Here is an 18,310-nt window from a genome sequence, read left to right on the forward strand (position 1 = left end):
TTCTCCCATCAAAACTGTAGTCAACCGGTCACAGGGTAGAGTTCCTGCCCACCGATTGGCTGGGGTGAAGGGCTCTGCTGAGCACCTCTGGCTAATTGGCTAGAAGCTGGGTGGCCTCCTGCCTCAAGCCTGCTAACCAATGCAGGTTAGTCATTGGGCAACTGCCACATACCCCATAGCTAGGACCGTTGGCTGGCTATGATTTTTCTCATTTAATTTCCATCATAATATAAAGCAGATGATGATCACAGTTAATTCAGTTTTATTTTTTATTTTACAGCACATTAAAAACTGACATTGACAGAGTGTGATATTGAAAAAAAAAAAACTGTAGCAAAATATTTAGCTAAAGATTTCACAGTATTGTTTTCCATGCGATAAGAAAATGAGGATCTGATATTCTCATCTGCTGGATCACAGAAAAGTTCCCACACCTGATGAACCTGATGACCCTGAGTCCACAGCAACGTCTCATCTGAGACTATAGAGCATTCTACCCGTTTGTTCTATCACCTGGTTAAGTACAAGTGTAACGGTTGTGCTGGTTTGGTGAATGTACAACAGGATTGTACAACCTGTTCAGTTAGATTTGTGTAATATTCACCCTGCTACTGTTAAGGCTATTTGTTTGGGTGGCTCTTCCTTGAGACTTTCTGGGCAGTCACAACAAATACAATTCATATTATAATTTAATTAGACTGGTGTCTCGGTGGTGCAGCCTGCAGAGCACTGACCGCATGCTCATTGTGACGCGTGACGTCAACGGTTCGAATCCGACCGTCTGACAATTTGTCTTTCCCTCTCTCTCGCCCCCATTCTTCCTGTCTCTATATACTGTCCAATAAAGCTGAAAAAGGCCTAAAAAATATCTTAAAAAAAAAAAAAATTATAATAATTTAATTAGACTGCTTTGTGGGAACACATACTCAGATTGGCATTGTTTATTTATGTTGCTTGATATTATTGTAAAACATTCTGCCTTGTAACAGGTTGTGCCAGTCAGGTGATCCTTCAGAATAACCATGCTGCTCGGGTGATCATATGTAGTCACTGCCCTGGCCACATGATTGTGTACAATTTTTGTCCTGGTCAATTGATTGTTATCATTGTACTTGTCCTTTGATAGTGTGTTATCCCTGTACTGGTCTTTTGATTGTATGTTATCATTGCGCTTGTCAATTCATTGTATGTTATCACTGTGCTGGTCATTTGATTGCTTATGACTTCTGTGTGCAGCAGGGAGTAAGTTCATACTCCAAAACTTGGTCCCATTACACAGTGTAAAAGCAGGGGACCAGTTCAGTATGCAGTGATGACACACTACGTGTATGCAGTAAAATTCTTGTGTGCATTTGGCAGTGGGTGCACAGTGGTGCAGTGAATAGCACTGTAGCCTCACAGTAAGAGGGTCTGCATGTTCTCCCTGTGTCTGCGTGGGTTTCCGCTGGGTACTCCGGTTTCCTCCCACAGTCCAAAGACACGCAGGCTAACTAGAGACTCTACATTGTGGGTATGAGCGTGTGAGGGAATGGTGTGTCAGCTCTGTGATGGATCAGTGCCCTGTCCAGGGTATATTCCTGCCCCCCCAGGCCTGACCAGGATTGCTTGTATATGGAGAGACATGCTTGTATACATGTATGCTGTTTAAATGTGTGTGCACACATGTCTGTGTGTGCATCTATATGTAGGTCTATGCAATACAGATGTATGAATGTTCTAATATATGTATGCATGTGTGTGAGTATGTAACCTATTGATGCACACCTGTAAGTGTATAAGTATGTACTGTATGTGCACATGTAGACTGAGAACATCTATCACAGGAGCGTTGTCCTCCTATCATAGGTCTTAGAGTGTTTTGGTCACTGTCTTATTGCAGGTCTTGATGTGCTGTAGTCCCATCAGAGGACTCAGTGTGTTGTCCTATCGGGTCTCAAGCTGTGGTTGTTGCTGTCCTATCACAGGTCTCATGCGGTGGGCCATTTCTAAGGGAATGGGATCATGTGATGGGAATCAGCAGCTGCTCTCGTGGCCCGTCAGGATGTACAGGTTGCTGGGGGCGGTGGGGTTCTCCGTGGGAGTACTCTGCAGGATGATGTCCCTGAAACACAGTGAGGTCCCACCAGGATGTGTCAGATGAAAACTACATTTCCCTGCAGCACAGAGCCTCAGGCAGCACCAAGGATGCATTCATGGTCGGAGCAAAAATCCAAAGAGGTCACATTAAACACATTAAACAGGCAATTCACAGTTGACACACTGGTGACAATGCAGTTTAAAAAAAAGTGGAAATTGCACAAAATGTTCACATTTTTACTCATTAATAAAATGGCAGCCACAATAAGCAGATTGGCAAGTAGAGTATACTATAACTACAACGGGTTATGAATGGCATCACACTACATTGAGACAGTTATGATTGGTTGAATAGGAGGAATCACATGACCTAATGAGCACTGTCTCTACATTTACATGCCTGTGGGTTCCCAGGACGTGGAAAATGCGGCTCTCGTCTGTGATCTCCTGAGTGACCTGCAGAGACGACACAGGCCTCAGTCATGCACCAACGACAGTGAGAAATGACCACACCCAAACCCCCCAACAGAGGTTACCTCATTATTGTGCAGACTCCGCCCTACAAGACCATGCTTCCAGAATGCCAGTACGCTGTCCTGTAGACAGACTGCACAAAAAAAAAAAAAAACACATTATTGTTCCCCAGATTTGCCTTAACGTTATATTTCCTTTTCATGGCCAGCTAGTTGCCTCTGATATGTCAGATAGCAAGCCCTCCCCCTCAGACACAACCTCTCCCTCTAGTGGCAATATGTAGTTTCTGCACCCCTTTGATTTGGACAGACACTTCTAATTTTTATGCTTACACCTTTACACACAAACCCCAAAAATCTCCTTGGCTAATTAATATACAATAAAACCATCAAGGAATTATTTCAACAGCTGAGCTCCTCTTAGGTGTGCAGTGCACACTGCACTATGTAAAATGTTTTACGGGGATGGCTTGTTTTCTCACCCAGAGTCTCAATGGCAAAGTCAAAGGTCAGGTCAGAGGTCATGTCTCTGCATGGCAGTCCCTGCAAGGTCACGACCTTAACAGTCTCTGAAGAGGAGGAGGTAAGCAACAGAACACTCATGTAGTATACACACAGAATGTCACATACACCCAGGGTGTAAATTACACACATCTCACGAACAATGTGCATTAAATTACATTTTCAGAGGAAAGTTTGATTGCATCTTTATTCAGAAAAGAATTATTCTTCCATATGATTCTATGCTGTAATGTAAATAACATGTTTCTTTGACCCACATACCTGTTAAATCATTTGTCATTATTGTATTTTATTTCATAAAGAAAATAAATCCATTATTTTGTATTTTGTCTCATCTGAATGAGCCACCCAGCAGCATTCATTTTGTATTTTTAGCTTTATATATATATATATAAAGATCAAATGTCAAAATTTATATTAGGGCAGGCTTAATAGGTTTACATATATGTATATGCTTAAAATGTGTGAATCAGTGTTTTTTAGTGTTATTTTCATTGAGATACAGTGACGCTTCAAGAGAATATTCACTTTTATTTTGTGGTGAAATGTGTATATTGACCATCTAAATTAGATTTAATGTGATTCACCATGAAATGAAAAACCCAAAGCAGTCAATAGTGGGAAGATCAATAAGGAGGGAGACTCACTCTCCAGTGTGATGAGGACCGTGTCTCTATCCAGCTGCGTCACCTGTACAGCTTTCAGGGACGACATATCTACGAACACAAAGAAGGTGAGGCACCTGTACGCTCACAGCCACTGGCCCTGCTCCTTGATAACAGATAACAACACCAACGCTGACACCACCAACAGCGACAATAGCAACAGCAAAACCGCAACACTGACAACACCGGCAACAACAAAAAAAATGGCAAAAGCAGCATCAGCAACAACAACACTAACAAGAGCAACAAAAGGAAACTCAACAGCGGCAGTAGTGGTGGTACCTGGGGGGGTGCTGGCTGTGTCAGAGGTCAGAGATATGATGTCAAACTCCAGCTTGTGATTGGAGAGCAGACTTGCCTGCCCTGAGGCACACTCCCTCACTCCCACACACACCTGGGGCAGCTCGTCTGTCTCTCGAACCAGCAGCTCAAAGATGGGGAGGGGTTCTGGGAGGCTAACCGCTATGTGCTAGAGACCAAGCGGTAACGAGAGCGAGTGGGGGAGTGAGAGAGGAAGATGAAGAGACAGAAAGTGGGTGGCAGGGTTATAATAATATACTGAAAGTGTGACAAGTGTGAGACATGTAATTGGGGAACTAAGACCAAAAAAGAAAGAAAAAAAAACTAAAGATGGCTAGATTAGCCACGTTATTAAGCCAGCATTATGGAACTCACTTTGAGCTGCATGAACTTCTGCATGGGCTCATACCAGAGCAGCAGGACAAGACCAGAAGGCACAGCCCCACACAGGAAGGTACTGTCAGTGTAGGGGTTACGAACTAAAAGGAAGAGAAGAACAGTCTACACAGTATGTACTCACTACACAGACTGCAGTGTTTGAGCATGTGGTAAGCATTTCTTACCCACGCTGCACCTGCGGCATCCTTTGGTGTCAGGGATCTTCACGGAAATGGCAAACTTCCTGTTAAAAGTCAAACACAGTCTGCTCTCAGATTGTTTATGAATTACCTTCAAGAGCAAAATGAATGCTGTAATTAGGCTTGTGATTTCTAATGATGTGATATGGAACCCCATGGGTCACATGCTTTAAAAAATGGTGACCCTACTCATCACTTAAAATACCATACCACAAAGTATGCTCTAAAATGATAAATATTTTCCATAGGATAATTTAACATATTACAGTTATGTGAATACCCACTGTAGGTAAAACTCTCTCCATGAGCAGCACTGAGGACAGAAGGTTGCCATGGTTTCAGAGCTGCAGCGGGTGGAGCCTCGTACCTGGGGTTGATCCTCCCTGACAGCCGATTGGTGCTGATGGACAGGTGGCCCTGCTTCTTCTGCAGTTGTCTACGCTGGTTGAACAGCTCTGGAAGGCTGTGGGAGCACAGCTGGGAGGACTTCCCTGAGAACACACAGAAACAGGCATATAAGAAGAGCATAGAGAGAAGATGGACAGGAAGAGGAATATAAGGAGAGCACGGATGGAAGATGGACAGGAACAGGAATATAAATACAACACAGATAGACGATGGATAGGAACAGGCATACAGGAAGAGCACAGATCAGCAGAAACAGTTAAAGAAGTGTTTACCAGTAATGTTGGTCCTGAACCAGAAGGGAGAGGTGGCCCTACCTGAGACAGACATGAGGACATTGTTCATGACGTACAGCCAGGTGCACCTTTGTGGGAGCAGCTGAAAGGAGAAGGGAGCAGAGGCATCAGACATTTAATAAATATAATTCATATTTCCCTACTGCTGAAATACATATAACCTAAGATAACCCTAATTATACGCCCAATATACAATGGTTTGGTCCTCCCACTACTCTGAAAGTAATCTTGGGTGGAAAAACCCAAACTGTGCTGCTCCAAATGCTAGGCTATGCTATCAACTCTGTCTGTTTAGTAACCCAGGCGACAAGTTGGTTTCATGATTGGTCCACCCCCGGTAATGGTATAGTCCTGTCTCAGCTCTAAGTGTAATGGTATAGTCCTGTTTCTGTACCTTCTCCATGGTGTCTTCATGAAGCTCGTTGAGGTTGAGGGTATAGACGCCCTCCTCTGCTCCTATGATGAGGTGCTGGTCTGTAGGGAGATGGACATTTCAGGGTTTTTCTTGCGAGAGCTAAATTCTTGTGAGTGCTTCTGCTGCAGAGGGGGCCTGACCTCACCTCGCGTTTTTGGCCAGACCCAGGAAACTGCAGCATGGTTCTTCAGAGGACAGCCGTTAAACACCTTGGAGAAACAGGCTCCCATCTGGAAAACATTTCTGATATTCAGCGGGCAGGTAAGTAGTAACTAGTGCAAGTAAGTAGGTACCTTGTTTGTTGTAGTTTTTTTATGAGGGTGCCAGGCACTAAAGGTGCTGCAAGCCTCTTGTAATTGTATGGATTTTAATGATTTCTTTCCTTCTTCCAGGTTCCCTAAATGGATTACAGCTTCAGCCAGTCCGTGCTTACATGTACTTTGGGGGTTCGCGGTAGTCCATGGCACTCAGCTCCCTGACACAGAAAAAAACTCAGAGTGAATCACAGAGCCATCCCAAATCAGTTCTTATTTTTGTAACGAATTTGTACATTTACACAATATACTGTATGGACAGGGATATTTAAAAGTTACAGTTGGGGATACAGACATCAGGTTGACACTGATTCACAGAGGCGGATTAAAACATAAAACTAACTGAAAACATAAATAATAAAATATGACAGTGAAATAGTATTGTTAGGTATTAAAATAGTCATTCATTGTGTATGTGGTGGGTAGAAATATTAAAACAAAATAAAAAACACGAATAGAATGTACTTTAGGGTCCAATATCCTTGAATGAACAATGAGTAAATAATATGTGCACATGGAAATATGATAAAAATGATTTGGTGTTATGGTTGGGGATATGGTTGGGTTGGAGGGTCATTTAGGCCCAGCATGTGTATGAACTGAATCAGTTTTACTGAGTCAATCATTCCAGGAAGTCAAACAGACAGCCACTCACAGAGTCCTTAGCCTGTCTCCTCAGTGTGCTCCACTCAGGAGAGAGTGGTGGGACTTGGGAAGGGAGCGAGCTCACCCCAGGCCACTGCTCCTCATGTACCACGCCCCCTGCAGGAGCACAGTGATCATTACATTACATTACAGGCATTTAGCAGATGCTCTTATCCAGAGCAATGTACAATGAAGTGATCACTGCATCATAGTTTAACCACATGTGGTCAGCCTGTATGTCACACACGGACACACCATTTTCATTACATTTTTAAAAGCTGATTATACTTAAAATGAGTTTCCAAGCTGCTAAAACATATAGCCACTGGTTTTTAGGTTCGTGGTACCTCACACTACCTAGAAAAGAACCCAAATGGGGGTCACAGATTACATGGATGAATAGCATATACGTGTCTGTGTACATTTGTAGTACCTGCAGTAGAACTGGATGGGGTGGGTGGGTGACTGTCTTCCAGGGAGGGAGGGGAGGGGACACTGCCCCCCACACACCGCCTCACTGTCCCAGATTTATCCTCCTCCTCTACTGGGCTGTGCTGAAATGAAGGCCATAAATGAGCCATGTATGCCAATAAGCATCAATCATGTTTAATAAAGTTGTAGTAATCATTTAGAAAGCAGAGTAATAGTGTAAGAGTGTTTGTTTTTGACTGCTGAACTGATGCCGAGTGAACAGTCAGCAAGAAACGCAAATCTGTCCCTTACCGCTGCCGCGGGGGCCCTCTTTATGGTCAGGCTCCTGGAAGGAAGACAACAAAAAAAAGTTTCATTCGAATGTTTAATTAAATGTTTCATTCCTCTGGCTGTGTAAAATGTGTTCCCTTTCGGTGAAATGTAAAATGAATGTGGATACACCTATACTCACCCATGTGCACTAACATGCCCATATGCTGGCACAATCACAAGCATGAGCACACACATTCAAATACACACACACACACACACACACACACGGCACTCACAGTACACACACATGTACATTCTCGCAGGCTCACCTCTCCATTAAGGCCTCCTCCACACACTCCAGTAGACTCCTGCATCAGAAAGAGTTGATCTAAATTATGCTCAATAATTAGCTGTGCAAATCAGGGCAGGTATTCAGTCATTCTTCTGAGGCACTGATTGACAGCACACGGCAGTTTCTCCTCTTACGGGGTTCATCCCCTCATCAGTATAATCTGGTGCCATTGACACCATTGTGTCAGAAACAGGCCTGTGATTAACTGACAATCCAGTTTTAAGAACACAGGCTAACTTCACACGCCACCTGCTAAACACAGCGCCACTCTGCTCATGACAAACTAAAACAATTCCCTGAATGCTGCCAAGCCACCCAGAAATGTACACTCATGCACTCTTATGCATATTAATAATGCAAAGCCAAAAACACTTGTATTAATACTGAGCATACACTCTTCTGAATATAACAGTACATAGTTACATATGAACTATGTACATCCTGTACATCCTGTGTGTATGTACAGGATTTCATCAACATTAATTATTTAAGAATATGGCTTACGGAGAACTTTGTTCATCCCCTGAGATACTCCAATCATCATAAGAGCCCTGAAAAAAAGAAAAAAAAAGAAATGTTACTATAATGTTAAGTATAAATTATTATATAGTTTTTATAGAAGGTAAACATTTTAATACCACTGTATGTAGTCTGCAGAAATTCAATCTTAAATAAAAAGCTCTACATTGAGTAGGGACTGAATGGAAAAGTTTGTGTTACACTTGTGAGACATTCAAATTGAAATGGCGGTGGGCTACTCAATGATCACGCTGATATTTCATAGTTTAAACATAGTTAGACCTTAAAACATAAGACGGCTAAATTAGTTTGTGCTCGTTTCCAGCGGAGAGACTAAACACACACACCAGATCAGGCCAGGGGTCCGTCTCCTTCCTCATCGGAGGTCCGAACTTCACGCGGTTGACTGAGGGACAGAGGGGAGGACATTAACGATACTCAGCACATTCACAATGTGGGAAATATACGGGTGACAAAAGCAAAAAAAAATCAAGAGGCTTCCAACTGGCTGGGTAGAAAAGGGTCTAAAAATCAACTGAGAATACAGATCTATCTTTTTCCCTCCACCCTCTCCTGCTTACTTGAACCTATCTGCCATATGCCTGTTTGAAACTGATCTGGTGCTGTCATAGGCTTTCCCCTGCCAATCAGCTACACAACCTCAGTGAACCCAAATACCCGCTGTGAGGATGTGGGCTTATTCATATTCATGCATGTCCTAAAACACCATAAACCGTTTAGTTTTTAAAGCTACTTTTACAAAATGGCCTCCTTCTGACTAGCACCTCTCATTCATTACATTATTAACAGGCAGAGGACAAATCAAAGCATCTGCTCCCGGTAGGCTATCCGGTTTATGAAACGGCTCTTAGTGGGTCGTCTGGCTTTTCCAGGACACCCTGCGTGAATGAAAGGCTCCGGCAGATTAAAGCACCGCACAGAAGCCTCCCGCAGACAAGCAAAATCTATAAATGTCTCTGACATAAGACCTGAAAAAACTGAAAGTACTGCCCTGGTCAGAAGATATAAAAGCAATTCAATTGCAATAAAATAAATAAAAAATAATAACAAATAAATAAATAAATAAACATTTAAAAAAATCATAATAATAATTATTATAATAATGCTTGTTCTCCATTAATTATAAACTCACACTGCTCCTCTGAAAGGGTTCTTTCTGCTCGAAGGTGTCTTCCCAAAGACTGGATCTTATCAGGAAACGCATCACAAATCTGTAACACAAACAGACATACACACAAATCCAATGTTATTACATGTGATTTCAAGACATGGGTGCATGTCAGAGATTCACACTTATAAGCTTGTGCAATATGGAAGTGTGTGTGTGAGACAGATGCAAGTGGGAAACAGGTGTGAGTGTGGGAGACACCAGTGTGTGTGTGTCTATCTGTGTGTGCGTGTGTGTGCATGTGTGTGCACGTGTGTGGGTGTCTGTGTGTGCGTGTGTACATGAGGGTGTGCACGTGTGTGTGCATGTGTGTGCGTGTGTGTGGGTGTGCGGACATGCATGTGTGTGCACGTGTGGGTGTGCGTGCGTGTGTGGGCGTGTGCGTGTGAGCATGCATGTGTGTGTGTGTGTGTGTTATGTGGGGGGTGGGGGCATAGGAGAGAACACTTACATCCAGATCGCTCTCGTCCATGGTGAGTGCGGGCTGGAGGTCAGGGTTTCTTGCCATGTCCAGCAGCTCAATGGCTTGGGCTCGAGTTAACAGCTGGATCATGAAGGGGTGCTGTGACAGCAGGGGCCACCGGAGGGCAGCACCAATGATTTATAAAGGACAAAGAGAACCGTATATTAACAGTCTGAAATGTTACAAGCTCTAAAATGACATGTGCTGTAGCTACAGTTTCCATATGAACTGCCTCTTTCAACTGAAGTCTTTATGCCAATTTAAACAAATGTAAGTTGACCTGCCCTAATGTTTCAGCATTTTTAGGTAGGGTGTATGAATGCATGAATGTCGTACTACATCCAACAGTAGAGCTCGGCTTCTGCTTGAAAAACAATTATGACTGTAAACCAACAAATAAGAACTGAATTATAGTCAAATTAATCAGCTTTTTGTTGTCTTTGACATCGTGGCACTGATTGTGTTAAACATTTCTCTTTTAAATTCATTTACAGTGGACAGTCGCAGATAGTTATGTATTTCTCCCATTTTATTCGGATGGGGGAAGACAGAGAGGATTTCAGACAGAGATCACAGTGCAGGAAATGCCATGACAAGAAAGCGACACCCTGGCCACACAGGGAGATTTGAATGTTGGATGAGAATCGACCATCTTAGTCTCCCCATGACACCATAGGGCCCTATGTACACTCAATGTGTACGGGTGATTTTATGACCAATTTACCTGCAAAAGCTTTTCTGCAGTAGGTCTCTTGCGAGGGTTTTTGTTGAGAGACATCTTTACAAAGCCGTGGAAGTCTGCTGACCTGCATATGTAAAAGAATAAAGAGAACGACATTAACACCACACATTCACCATGTTCCTGACACACAGATCACTGTTACTGGCTGTAAGGCCACTGACTCAAACCTCAACAAAAAACAAAGAATTATATTTCTTTATTGTCTATTTATATTATCTATTTACAGTAAAATCAGTAGCTTTGCTGCTCGAAAACAACCTAGAAAACTAAAACAGTGCAAACAGAACAGACACATTAACTCCAATACAAATCAAACAGAACGTGATGGAACAAACGCATATACCTGTTCAAAGACAGGAAATCACAATTATCCTCAAGTGAGAAATACAACAAAAAACATTCTGCCAATTGTGGGCACAGTCATAGATCTTACATGGTGGTTTACTCCTCAAGCACAACATTTCATGTCAATTTACATTTCTCATCAATCCTGGTAATCAGTGACCTATGCTGACAATGAGCCATATTGACTGTATACATTTCAAAGACCCTACTGTCTCTATTACTGAAGCTGAATCACTATAGGTCTCACCACTTGGGTTTGTCCTTCAGCTTTGGAGGCTGGAAGCTGCTCTTTGTCATCAACCTCAGGGCTCTGGAACAGATTCAAAGTGGTTTTAGGTGGGAGGGTGGGGTCCAATCAGGAGCTGGCACGGCAGTATCCAGAGGCCATGCTCACTTCATTGGGTGCAGGTCAAACATGGGAGGCTGCAGCTCAGCCAGCTCGATGGCCGTGATGCCCACGGCCCAGATGTCACACAGCTGGTTATATCCTCCCTTCTTCTCCACGGCCGCCACCTCAGGAGCCATCCTGAAACCGTATTATAACACGGGCTGTTTCAATCCTGGATGCTCTTTGGCTGAGACCATGTTCTACAGTTAAGCAAAAAGAGTAGTAGGACTTCGGTTCTAGTCTCACTTATTTTAGCCACTCTCACCAGTAAGGAGTTCCGATAAAAGACTTTCTCTTTGCCAGAGAGGCATCAATCTCAGCCGCCACACCAAAATCAGCTGAGAGAGAGAGACACACAGGGGGGGGGTAAACACTATCAGCAAAATGAAAGATGAGAAAGACTTGATTCTGTGATTGGAGATGTAACTGACCTCAAAAGGCAGGGCATATAAGGGCACAGTTCTGAACATTCTCTCTGAGTACACAGACAAACTACAGCTAGATAATCATTTGTTTGCTAAACAATGCCACAATTAAAAGAACACAATCTTTTGAAAAATATAAGCCCACTCTGTATATGTAATATGTGTGTGTCTCTTTCAAAGGATGAGATTGATTTTAGACTTTCCAATACTTTCTTTAAGAAATGTTTCTAAATGTGTCCCCATTTCTGATTAAAAAAGCTTTTGGCCTTTAAGAATATCACATGATGCCATTTTCCAAGTCCTGCACACAGTGATTAACCTTAGCCACACCAATGGACCACTTTAACTTGATTTCTTCATGAAAATGTGCCATGACATCTGAATAAAAGTAAATCACTGGGCCTTCAATATTAAGATTTTATACATATTGCTAAACACTTACAGGCAAAATAAATGCTCTGTGTAGAAATGACTGTTGACATAATGTAGGAGCAGAAGATAGCAGTGACATTATGAGAGAGAGAGAGAGAGAGAGAGAGAGAGAGGGCGAGCTCATTTTAAATCAATAATGCCCAATCACTGTATGAGGTTACAGGTACATGTTGATTCACAAAGAAGTACTTCATAAACACTTTCCTGGCAGCTGCTGTTGAGGGCTGAGATCCTGTTGCAATAGGTTCATCTCAGAGTGCCCTAGAATGAGTGAGTGTGTACTCAGAAAGGAAGGTGAACGTTCACTTACCCAATTTCACATCTCCCTGCTCGGTCAGAAGGATGTTGGCACCCTGTCAGGAACACAATGTTACATCAGGGCTTTACTACAGAATTGGACCAGAAACTCCAACAAACAAGAAAACTCTCCAAGTATTTCACAATATAACATGCCGTAATGCGCAATTTATATCACAGGAAGCTGGACAGCACCTTACCTAACTACTCACAGTGAACTAACTAACTTCGTTGTTGGTGAAACCCAGGCTACATTTGGATGAAAACTTAATTTTTTCTAGACAACTATGATAAAGCCAGGCTATGTCTGGGTAAAACCTGAGCTATATTAGAGTCAACCCAGTTTGTTGATCTCAAAACATCTCCCATGTTAAAGTTCTACCCCTCGAGACATCGAGAGTCTGGCTTCTGCTCACTGGGATCTCTCACAGATAGCTGGCTACTGTGCCTTACCTTAATGTCTCTGTGCATTTTTCCACTTTGATGCAGATGATGCAAACCCTGTAAATACAGAGTCAGAGAAGAAACTGCACATTCTGTATCCAAACGAAACATCCCTTTAAACAGACACAGCAAGAAGCACGAAGACTCTCCACTTTGGACATGGTGTTAAAACCAGCGATCTTAGTGAAACAGCAAGAAAACAGGACTTGAGTCTGAAATACTCAATTCCTTCTGTTGTTCTGATAAAAATTACCGATCACTTTTATCATATTTAAACACAGAAAAATAATAAACAGAAATGAAGTAACCTTTTCACACAATGAGCAGCTCCCCTGCATGATCCTACCTGGAGTGTTTCCCGACAGATGAAAGCAATCTGCTTCTCCTTCAGTGGGCCTGTCACTACAGGAAAAAGCACAGCGGTGAGAATGAACCATAGCACAGTATAACCGAACATTACTGCAACAACAAAGAATCACTGAGCACCAGTACCATAGCATGGAGTGACTGGACATCAGTACAACAGCACAGAATGACTAAACACCAACACCACTCCACAGTTTGACTGAACACGAACACAAGAGAAGTATCACTTAATGCCAATACTGCCACGGCAGGACTGAACACCAGCTCCACAGTCCAGAACACACAACTTTGAAAGGATTAATCAAATACAACTGATTCATCAATACATGTCCGTAGTAATTAAACAGTGGATACAGGTGTCTGCCCAATGGACAAACATAGATTTAGCAACGGATTCAGAGCATAATTAAGACAGAATGTAGTTAATAGGAAGATCAATGTAACAGTAGAACAGAGAAAACATCAGGAAGACTGTTAAGGCAACTGACATGGTATTGATATCACAAAGAGGCAGGAAGAAATGATGCTGAGTGCACGCACATATGTCCACGCACACACACACACACACACTGTGTACACAGGGAAAGTGACAGGCAGCAGAATGGCTTTATGACTAAACTTACCATGGTAGATGTCCTGCAGTGACCCTCCTCCACAGTACTCCATACAGATCCACAACTTATTGTTCCTGTACATACACATGCATATACGCACACACACACACGCACACACACACACACACACATGCAAACAAACACACGCATTTGTGCATGCACAGGACCATACACAAGCACAACACATGCATACAAATCTTTATATTTTTATCTTCAACTTTTCTGTTTCTATTTTTAAAAGTTTGAATATCTATGTGCACCAATCCACAGAGAGATAACCTGAGGTAGCTGCCATAATATGCCACAATGTTCCGATGAGTGCACTCCTTCATCATGGAGATCTCCTGCTGGATACAGGTCACATCTTCTCCTGGAACAAGGAGCACACACCTTTGCAATCTCACACACATCACACAGGCAAACAGGACTCTACTCCTCATTCAAGAATATAAATGAGAACTGCAACTAATGAGTATTTTCATAATTGATTATTAACAGTTAGTAATTAGTTTGTTTGTTAGTTAGTTTGAATATTTTGTAAATCATTTAAATAATAAAAAAAAATATAAATATAAGCATAAGTAGCGTGAGGTTACTGGGATACTGAGTCTAAAAGCAAGTCAGACAGTACCTGGATCCAGCTTCACTACTTTGATTGCTGCGATCACAGAGGTTTTGATTTCACGAGCCTACAAGGAAGAGAGATTAAATGTCATCAGACTGTAATGTTTGGCCAACATTTGAAAATATATATATCTTTTTTGCCATGAACATCTAAAAATGTAGCCAACAGAAAAAAAAGCAAGTAGCAGGAGTGGATTCCATGGTGGCAGAAAGAGGAAGCTACAGCAGATGCCCTCAGATACAGTTGTCTCTAAAAACAGCAAGTACCCGTATATGCAGATCAGACCAGACCAGTCTCCAGGGGTTACAGTCTGTTCATTTTCCCTGGGTCATTGCTCATGCAGAGCTACTCGTGATGTAAACATAAATCTGGGTCTGTGAGAACTTTCCCCCCACTTATATTATTTTTATAGAGGACTTACAATAGATATATTGTAGCAGTATGTTACACTGCTGCCCAGCTCACCATGAACTGCCAGCATAGCAAGGCCATTGTGTTCAGTCCCAGGAAATTACAAAAAGGAAAGTCTCTGTGCATCATTTGCAGCTCCACTGACTTCAGCAGTTTGTGAATCCAACACCTCACTGCAGTCTCTTCCTGTCTCAGCCCGAGGAGGGATACCATTAGGCCACTGAAGCTAGGAGCCCTGCTCCAGTTGCCATAGTAATAGATACAGCCAATAGCAGATCAAGATTCTCAGGGGGAAAAAAAAAAGACAAAAAAAAAATCTATATGACTGAACTCACTTCCTGTTTTCTGCTGCTCCAGTTACTTCCTGTGATGACCACATTCTCAGATAAAACTGACAGATATATCTGTCAGCCAACTGCAAAAGCTGTACCATGCAGGCAGTAAGTCCACAAAATATACATGTATTGCTTAATTTACTACTTGGACTGTTCATTTTTGAACAGGGGAACTGTGTATATGTAAGCCCCTTCAAAAACATAACTGGTCCCATAACTGATTGCATTGACTGCTACATCCAAATTTCCAAATTTCCATTCTATTTCCATTCTGGGCAACTGTAGATAATGTAAAAGCAAGATCCACTTAACTATTCTTCACCCTGAGAAGTGTTATGGTGTTTTGCCCACCTCTTCCTTCCTCTATGCTGTCTGTGGATTTCCTGTTACAAACGGCTCCCCGCAGCACACACACACACACACACTCAAACACACAGTCATGTACACAAACTAAATAAAGGCCAAACACCAATCGTACATGTGACAGAGTCCAAGAGAAATGAAACTGAAACAATGGTAACAACACTGTTATAATATGCTCAGTAACCATCTCTGAGCGTTCAATCAGCATGTGACAGCTTTTAGATCAAATTCATTTCTCAAGAGCTGCAATGTCTCCCCCAGGTTTAGAATACACATCCAGGAACCAGCTGAGAGATATTCTTAATTACCCATTCATTTTCATGTGCCAATCACAATGGTTGCCCTGCTCTAAACTACCACAAAATAATTACTTGAAAGACATAAATCACATTGAAAATCTGTGGTGTGACCTGAATATTGCTTTCCACAGACACTCTATAACTCAGCAGGGTTGGAGCAAATTTGCATGTAAGAATGGCAAAATAGTCCAATACCAAAATGTGCAAAGCTTATTGACTAGGTATTAGTAATAATACTATTAACAACAAAGTATTAACATGTTGTTGAATACAAAATAGTTTTGCATTATAAATGCAAATGGATTTAAAATTTCAATGCATCATCAATACATTCAAATTTTAAGGTTTAACAGGACAATTGTAAAAAAAGTTAAAGGGTGTGAATACTTTCTAGGAACTGTATACTTTGCATTTTATTTCATTTTAAAGATGGAGGCGGTTGTTGTTGCAATTGTAGCTTTCACTGTCCTGTGGGTGATTCAATGTAGGCCTAGTATTAATGACATTCTTCACATTATCTGTAACAGAGTCAGTCTTTATGGCAGTTGGAAGGGAGGGGCAGGATATTAACAGTAATACAGAACAGAACATATAAAGCTCTTCAGACACAAACCACACCCTTTAAACCAAAAATACTTTCAATGGAGCATTGAAATGAACCCATATTAGTGAGCACATCAACCCCCAGCCTTGAACAGCCCCAGAACCATCACCTTCAGGGCAAAGCACATCACTGTGGAACAGGGGTATGACCTCCCACAAGTAACGTTATTTAATCTCAGAGTTTCCTCTGAACATAATAATGTTGTGCAGATGCTGACAGACACCGCAGGTTCGCACATACATCTCACTGTAGACTGCCAGACTCTCTCACTCTTTCTCTCTCTCACACACAGATACACACACACACACACACACACACACACACACACACACACACATTTTAATCCCCACCTAATTACACGTATTTCCAAAAGATGCAGAATAAAATACTCTATTGTAGCTATAAAGGAATATGGCTTTGACATTCGTATGTGCCTATACAACTGCAGACATGTTGCCAGTGTGTTAATCCAATGTTTTGTTTTGTCAATTTGAATACAAGTTATGACAACTTTTAATGAATTCTTAGGTCGTTGGTTTGTTCAGAGCAGGTCGCAATTACCACAGTGTTGTTTGTGCCTCTGCTACTTATCGTGCCTCGGCATAAAACACGGCATATAGGCTAAATAATTATATCTTCCGCAATACACAGTGAAAACAATCAGGGCATGTCATATCAAAGGCCTACTGGGCTGGGATTAAGCGATGAGCACCGTTGCCCAACAACAGCACATTAGCTATAGCCGACACAATTATTTTATTGAATAACGGTAAAATTAGGTTACTTCATTTCCGCTGGTTTACAAAGAAACCTAACACATAGCATAAATCTAGCCTACATGTATCACATTTAATTTAATTGCATCTTTATTGTATTGGAACATGCAAGCACACACCTGACTACTTCAAAGTTTCAATCAGAGGCTAACGGTGACAACCGGTGCACAGCTCCTTGAAGACATCAACCTACCTTGAAAACATCACCGTACGTGCCACTACCAACTCGATGGATCAGTTCATAATCGTCCAGGGGATTGAGGAATGAGACCCCGATAACATCCATGGTAGCGCAAGGTAATCTCTTCCTTAAATGTTTGCCTTATAAGTCATGATACGTGTATGACAGAGTTTCACAGCCACCGAATGTCGGAACTTCCTCAATGTCTTTCCAAACGCTAAATGATTTCAAATATGTATCGGCCAGCTTGAACTGATATAACACATATGTATAATAAGGTAGACTATAGACGTGCAAGAGCCAGAAAATATTTACAAATGAGTCCCCCGAATGAGATACAGTATGATGCTACATGCAGCGCATGCAGTCGTCGCAGCGTCACATTTTGAAACCGCCTCCATCTCTGTCTGAATATTTGCCAATTGCTTGCCTTGTCGCTGGTGGTGTGTGAACGTCCACAGGGCGTAGGCTACAAATCCAGATGTAACCTGCGCATTCTTATTTGTCTGCGTTCATGGTGAGCAAATTGTTTAGCCGTCTATTAAAAAACCCAGGAACGGAGACACGGACTCCTCCCCTAATTACATACTAGTGTTTTGCTGGAACCTGCTTTGCTTGATGCACCTATCAAACTTAGATTAAGTGAAATAATATTAACATTACTAATAATTACTCATAGTAACTATTATTATGGTTTTTATTACAGGAAGGTGACAGTAATGCAAATAACCACACATTACAACAGTGGTATGCAGAAGAGCATCTCT

The 18,310-nt window shown here is 41.9% G+C and overlaps 1 protein-coding gene across 2 annotated transcripts; it reads right to left on the reverse strand.

Moving 5' to 3' along the window:
* Positions 1 to 255: 255 nt before the first annotated feature.
* Positions 256 to 18,041, reverse strand: map4k6 (mitogen-activated protein kinase kinase kinase kinase 6). Of its 2 annotated transcripts, none has more exons than XM_061247539.1 (32): positions 17,556 to 18,041; positions 14,581 to 14,638; positions 14,229 to 14,319; positions 13,959 to 14,023; positions 13,316 to 13,371; positions 12,979 to 13,026; positions 12,539 to 12,581; positions 11,637 to 11,709; positions 11,378 to 11,509; positions 11,231 to 11,293; positions 10,621 to 10,702; positions 9,885 to 9,995; positions 9,398 to 9,476; positions 8,592 to 8,650; positions 8,230 to 8,276; positions 7,703 to 7,741; positions 7,413 to 7,446; positions 7,123 to 7,243; positions 6,700 to 6,806; positions 6,164 to 6,205; positions 5,876 to 5,960; positions 5,710 to 5,789; positions 5,337 to 5,397; positions 4,982 to 5,105; positions 4,600 to 4,658; positions 4,412 to 4,515; positions 4,019 to 4,205; positions 3,719 to 3,787; positions 3,032 to 3,118; positions 2,613 to 2,683; positions 2,477 to 2,532; positions 256 to 2,101 (listed from the first exon to the last, which is right to left on the reverse strand). In XM_061247539.1, exons 1-32 carry the CDS (start codon positions 17,646 to 17,648, stop codon positions 2,014 to 2,016), a joined length of 2,514 nt encoding a protein of 837 aa, XP_061103523.1. In that variant the 5' UTR covers positions 17,649 to 18,041; the 3' UTR covers positions 256 to 2,013. The 2 variants fall into 2 exon arrangements, with proteins under 2 accessions (XP_061103523.1, XP_061103522.1); XM_061247538.1 differs by lacking the exon at positions 17,556 to 18,041 and adding an exon at positions 15,040 to 15,465.
* Between the last annotated feature and the right edge of the window lie 269 nt (positions 18,042 to 18,310).

This window comes from Conger conger, chromosome 7 (genome assembly GCF_963514075.1).
Source record: "Conger conger chromosome 7, fConCon1.1, whole genome shotgun sequence".
NCBI lineage: Eukaryota > Metazoa > Chordata > Actinopteri > Anguilliformes > Congridae > Conger > Conger conger.